Source organism: Branchiostoma belcheri, unplaced genomic scaffold (genome assembly GCF_001625305.1).
Source record: "Branchiostoma belcheri isolate BF01 breed outbred unplaced genomic scaffold, Haploidv18h27 scaffold56, whole genome shotgun sequence".
Lineage (NCBI taxonomy): Eukaryota > Metazoa > Chordata > Leptocardii > Amphioxiformes > Branchiostomatidae > Branchiostoma > Branchiostoma belcheri.
The window spans coordinates 1,676,548-1,682,851 of record NW_017804198.1 but is presented as its reverse complement, the minus strand read 5'-3'; the positions used below and the strand labels follow the sequence as shown (position 1 = coordinate 1,682,851).

The 6,304-nt window shown below is 40.3% G+C and overlaps 1 protein-coding gene across 1 annotated transcript in view; it reads left to right on the top strand.

Annotated features, from left to right (window-relative positions):
• Positions 1 to 82: 82 nt before the first annotated feature.
• LOC109481569 (SUMO-conjugating enzyme UBC9-B) overlaps positions 83 to 6,304 on the top strand; it is an 8,624-nt gene continuing 2,402 nt past the window's right edge. Inside the window, exons 1-7 of the mRNA XM_019784163.1 lie at positions 83 to 166; positions 2,117 to 2,184; positions 3,057 to 3,140; positions 4,269 to 4,341; positions 4,815 to 4,924; positions 5,359 to 5,438; positions 5,945 to 6,205. Coding sequence (XP_019639722.1) covers positions 2,119 to 2,184; positions 3,057 to 3,140; positions 4,269 to 4,341; positions 4,815 to 4,924; positions 5,359 to 5,438; positions 5,945 to 6,014 — 483 coding nt within the window. The 5' untranslated portion in view covers positions 83 to 166; positions 2,117 to 2,118 and the 3' untranslated portion in view covers positions 6,015 to 6,205. The remainder of the gene's footprint in view (positions 167 to 2,116; positions 2,185 to 3,056; positions 3,141 to 4,268; positions 4,342 to 4,814; positions 4,925 to 5,358; positions 5,439 to 5,944; positions 6,206 to 6,304) is intronic.

The following is a 6,304-nucleotide window of genomic DNA, read 5'->3' as shown; positions in this document are numbered from 1 at the left end:
ATTAAGGTTTTCAACAAAAATTAACAATTTGAGGATTTTTCCCATTCATAATAAGTGGACTGTTCTGAAGCTGAAAGCTCGCGAGAGTTGGGTCAGAGTTGTGCGAGATTTGGAGGTCGACGGCCATTTTCTCTCCGTGGTGGAGAAAGCGCGCACTCGAAACCCGGTAAGTTTGAAATAATCTGCCTTTTCTCTCCAATGTTTGGCCAAAACGTCTGCGAAAATGTTCTAGAAGCACCGAAAAATGACGTCTTATCATGTAGGTGTCGTCAAGGCACGGCACGAAGGTGGTCTGTTTGGACCGCGATCTGCGAGTGTGTGCTTCCCCCGCGCCAAATTGTGCCGGATCCGGAATCATTTGCACATTCCGGTTCGGCCTCGGCCATGCTGTGCCGGATTGGATCACGTACGCAGTTGTGAGACAATAGACGGGACATCAACAACAATAACATAGTCTGTTTTTGTGCCCGGTACGGGAACATCGTGATGCGTACTCTACTCTAGTCGTGAGTTGTAGTGAGAACAAAACAACGTGGTTGGTCCTGCCAAATTTTTACTCTCTCATAGTCATACACAATTATTTGACACGGTATCATTTTATTGGGTGCGAGATTGGGTCAACAGATATTATAAATTTGCTATGTAAAGGCTTTTTTAAATTGCAGCCTTTTAATTTGGTTATATGAATGGTTATAGAACAACATCAAATGTCAAAGAACAATTTATCGGCCATTTGCATCTAGCCATGGTGACTTTTGAATTGGGCATGTAATATGGTAATCTTACATGTATATATATCCCACACAAGTGTCGTGGTAAGGACCGTTGACTGAACAACATTTCCCGTTGGCTGCGAGATGATCTGTTTTGTCCTGGTTTCTGAGTGTCCCAGGCTTCCCTGCAAATTATTTTACCTGACAGTTGGCAAGGGTGGGATGTTCATATCCCCTTAAATACTTCACAACATGACCAGCTCTGCTGAATCTGTACTTCTGGTGCATAGGGGACAGGTACAGAAGGGCAACTTTCGCGGCACAAGTCGCAAATAGAGCCTATAAATTTTGAAACTCATAACCCCCCGAGACACTATTGCTCACTTATTGGGGGACAGATTTTGTAACGTCAAAGTTTTCCCTTTGCTATAGCTTCATTCTAAAGTTATATTTTCATTTTTTGCAAGATTTATGAATGTTCCCCCCCCCCAAAAAAAAACACCCCTATGCTACTTGAAAGACAGCATAGGGGGTCCACATCACAACATAGGGGGTCCAAATCACAGCATAGGGGCCCCTATGCTCAAAAGGCCTGGCGAGAACACTGAACTGTCTGTCTGTCTGTCTACTGTCTTCCCACCGATCAGGCAGCCATCTTGTTTCCGTAAGGCTGCCAGAGTAAACCTAGCATCCACTTCGTGGCAAAATTACAGAAAATGGCTTGAAAATAACCATGTTCTATAATTTTGCCACAAAGGGGATGTTACATCACTCAGTAATACATGTAGGTTTAGTCCTTGCACTCAGGCAAGTTTCAGAAATACATTCCAACTTTGCTCATCAGCGTTCCAACTTAATTTGTAACAAAATATTTCTGTTAGGCCATGTTGATTTGATTATATGGATGACATCCACGCGCGCATGAATTTTCAGCCGTTTCCAAAAAAAAAAAAGTTTTCAACCATACTGTAAATTGTACAAAACAGTTGCAAAATGAGCAAAAATATACCATAAGTTACAACAAAAATTAACAAAAACCATACCAATGTCGCAGAATGCCAAAATCAAACGAAAAAAAGACGAAATTGTAAAGAAATGAACTTGAAGACTAGATTATTCGCCAAACCATATTCTGTGCCATTTGCTCAACCCTCATGACCACGTAGATTTCATTATGAAAAGAACTTTTTTTTTGCAAAACTTTTTCTTTTATTCGCACGCGCGCATCAGTTTTGGGGCTCCCGGAGGATGTCATCCATATAATCAAATCAACATGGCCTTACCTTCTGCTTTGCCCCTTTTCTATTGTTGATGACATTGTAGGCAAAAAAAAAAATTCCACATGTATGATGTAACATAAGCACACATATACTAGTATCAGCCTAAATGTTGATATTTTTCAGGAATGTCTGGAATAGCATTAGGACGTTTGTCAGAGGAGAGAAAAGCCTGGAGGAAGGACCACCCCTTTGTAAGTTCCAACTTTAGTGCAGCTGTTTTTCTTTGTGATGATGTTTTACTGCGTCTGTACTGTTATTTGTTGTTATCATCATAAAATGGCTGCTGCACGAGCAAATTGAAAAAAAGTGTGTTGGGGCATGCCACAGGAAACTTTGAATAAGTTAATGTTCTGAATCCACTGAACCAACAGCAAATGTGACCACAGGCACTCATCCATGAGAAGGTATTGTTACCTTTGTCAGGAAGGCTGTATTTTTGGTAGCATGTGTCGTGTGTGTGTGTGTCTCTCTCTCTCTGTGTATGTGTGTGTGTGTGTCTGTCTGTCTCTCTCTCTCTCTCTCTGTGTATGTGTATGTGTGTGTGTGTCTGTCTCTGTGTGTGTGTGTGTGTGAGTATATGTGTGTATGTGTGTGTGTCTGTCTGTCTCTCTCTCTCTCTGTATGTGTGTGTGTGTCTGTCTCTGTGTGTGTGTGTGTGTGTGTGTGTGTATGACTCACTATGAGTGTGTCTGTGTGTGTATGTGTGTGTGTGTCTCTCTCTCTGTGCCTCTGTGTGTGTGTCTGTCTGTCTGTCTCTGTGTGTGTCTGTGTGTCTAAACACAATGACTCAAAAACTTTATATTTTGGTAGGTCTTGATGAGCCACCTCTGAATGATTAGATTTAGGCCCATGAATAAACTGGGGTGTGCCCTGTAATTGTGTTCTGGATTGGGCATTTTACATAATATATATGTACCAGTATTCCATTTTTCAGATACAGTTTCTGGGCTTGATTGTGTTATTCATGATTCTTGTGTAGGGATAAAGAACTTGTTGATATAGAATGTTTTGATGGTGACAGGATATCCAATTAAACTTTAAAGTATGCTTATGATTTCTCCAGGGCTTTGTGGCCAAGCCAACCAAAAATGCTGATGGTACCCTGAACCTGATGAACTGGGAGTGTGCAATCCCTGGGAAAAAGGGGGTAAGTACATGTACATGTAGTTAGTGTTTTTAATTGAATGACATCTATCACTGCACAGGTGCACTGGTGCACCCAACCTAACAAATTAGGTTCACAAAAAAATTTTTGGGGTGCACCATATGAAACGAAACCTAATTGCAGGTCTTACTGCTCCTCTTCTGAGCTTAAATCTGAAATGAGAGCTTACTTCAAAATCTTCAAAAACAAGTACTACAACAAAGATTTTATTATTTCTCTGATACTTAGAGACCAAGAATATTTGGTATACTATTGTACATTTCTTATGTTAAAAATTTCTACAAAAAAATTGGGTGCACCAGTGCACCCACAGAAAAATATTAGGTGCACAACTCCAATTTTGGGTGCGCTAAGATGCACATGCACCCAGTATTTCCAGCCCTGAACAAGTAACCGACCTTGTTCCTGCCCTTCTCCTAACCATGGTTAGGTGAGTTCAGCAGTGTTCAGGAGGCCATATTCAGCTTTGTGATAGCGGCTTAAATTGAGGTGCACACCTTTGAACAGTTGGGAGCCATTAGGCATACTTAACGTTATGTAGTAGATGTACATTGCTTTGGGATCAGGACTGTTGATGTCTAAAGGTTCTTGTTTTGAGCTGTGCCTTGGCAGTTGAATTCACCAGTTTCCCATCCCCAGAATGCATTGCGAAAACAGGGGTCTAAACCAAATTTGCATAGGACAGGAAGGCATGGGAATGATCCTGTTGACATGGAACAGCTTGCTTTTCAGTGTGTTTTGAGGTGTTGGGGTATTTCATGCTCAACGTTAACTAAATTACTATGGGTTGAATCTGACAACAAATAGAGAATGAATTTTTTGGAATAGGTGGTTTGTTAAACATTATACTTATAGTGGTAACACTATACTGATGCTGTAACGTTACAAACCACATGTTGAAAAGAACACAAAACTTCATTCTCTATTTGTTGTCAGATTTGACCCATAGTAATTTGATTAATGCTGAGCATAAAATGCCCCAACACCTCAAAACACACTGAAAAGACCCTGTTTTTGCTATGCATTCTGGGGATGAATTGAGTCATGAGTGTGATTGCTCCATGTTCAGTGATCTTGCAGTTAATTCTGTTCCTGATGTTTCTATGTTAGACACCATGGGAGCAGGGTCTGTATAAGCTGCGTATGCTGTTTAAGGATGACTATCCCTCCTCGCCACCAAAATGTGAGTTACAAGTTCAGTGTTACCACCATTGTTATCAAGATTGTTCTGTTGGTTTATAGAGTCTGAATACTTGATTCCCCAGTAGCGACAATAGGACTCGAAATTCATGTTTGGGAATATGTACGCTGATGCACCCAACCTAAAAGATTGGGTGCACAAAAAGTGTTTTGGGTGCACCATATTATAGAATAGAATAATGAAAATGTCTCCAAAAACTAATTATGTTTCATTTATAAAGAAAAGTAGTACAAGAATGATTTTTTTTTTTTGACACTTAGAATGTTAGAAATATGCTGTATACTACTATACATTAACATCTTGACATACATAAACCTACAAAAATGTTTGGGCGCACTAAGGTGCACATGCACCCAGTATTTCAAGCTGTGGACAATGAACAATGACCAGAAACCTTGGCAAATACTGTAGCACAGAGATGTGAAAATCATTAAAATCTATTGTTGTTGTTGCAGGCAAGTTTGAACCACCCCTGTTTCACCCCAACGTGTACCCGTCTGGCACAGTGTGCCTATCACTACTCGATGAGGACAAAGACTGGAGACCGGCCGTTACCATCAAACAGGTACTCTCTTTCTGTCACACATTCAGAACCTTCCCCTGACCACCAGCCAACCAAGGCTGGCTGAAGTTTGGGAGCAGTCTTTACTCCCCCAACCACACCTCTCATGTAGCTTGTACTAGGGCTGTTTAAAAAATGAAATAATGACAAAAATGTGTCAGGAAATGGCAATAAATGTCAATATCAGACAGATTTCCTCATCCAGACTTTTTCTTGTTTGGCTTCCCTAAAATTACATTGGAACTTTGAATTAAATTCAATTACAAGAATCAGGTACAAATGAAAGGTATATCTCGGATATAACATTGTTACTCAGTCCTCATTCTTCTACAAGAAATGACTTAGTTGACATGTAAAGTAAATAACTAGCGAGCAGTTCCTGCTAATACTTACCTTATTATAGACTACCATTTAGTTTTGATGTTTGTCTTTCACAGATCTTACTAGGAATCCAGGAACTTTTGAATACACCGAACATCAAAGACCCCGCACAGGCAGAAGCATACTCCTTGTACTGGTGAGCTACAGAAATCGAGTTGTTTTAGATGTGTGTTCATGGATATGTAGCAAATACAGCATATTTCACTCCATCTTTCTCAATTCCTAAATGGACTGTTCCACATCAACTTTTTCCATGTTTCATTTATTTATTTTACCAGGAATGTAGTGCTCTCCAGTATCAAATGTTTCAATACCGCCATGTAGTGCCCAATACCCCATACTGTGTTTCTTAGTAACAGTTGTAGAAAGAAAACCCCAATGTAGTTCTTTTCAGTAAAAACTATTCTCAAAGCCCCCATTTAGTACTTTTCCATAAAAAGTGTTCTCAAAACCCCCATGTAGTGCTTACCATTAACAAGTGGCATGGTGTGAAATATAATAAGCTGTCAACAATTGTCTCAACATCTGCTTCCAACTGATGAAAAATTTGCATCTGTTTTTTTTTTCAGTATATGATAAAAGGAATCTTCTTTATGTTGCAAATTGATGAGATATCATCAACATTTATGGTTTGTTTTGCAGCCAAAACCGAGCTGAGTATGAGAAGAGAGTGCGCCAGCAAGCAAAGGCCTTTGCAGACCCGGAAAGTTAAACCAAAAGTCAACATCATAATGGGACGTATACAGAAAGGCTTTTGTTCAACTCATTCATCTGAAGTGTTTTCTTTGTTGAGCCCTCAAAGTACAAGAAACAAATTTGTGAGCAGGCTAAGCCTCAACCCCAGTCTATAGCTGTTTTACTTTAAGAACATTCCTAAATGTACTTCCATATATCATTGACTTCAGTGTCACCCCCATGAAACTCCTTCCTCTTCGCCCCCGCCGTTCTGCTTCGCCCCCGCCCCGTTCTGCTTCGCCCCCGCAAAAAATCTGCTTCGCCCCC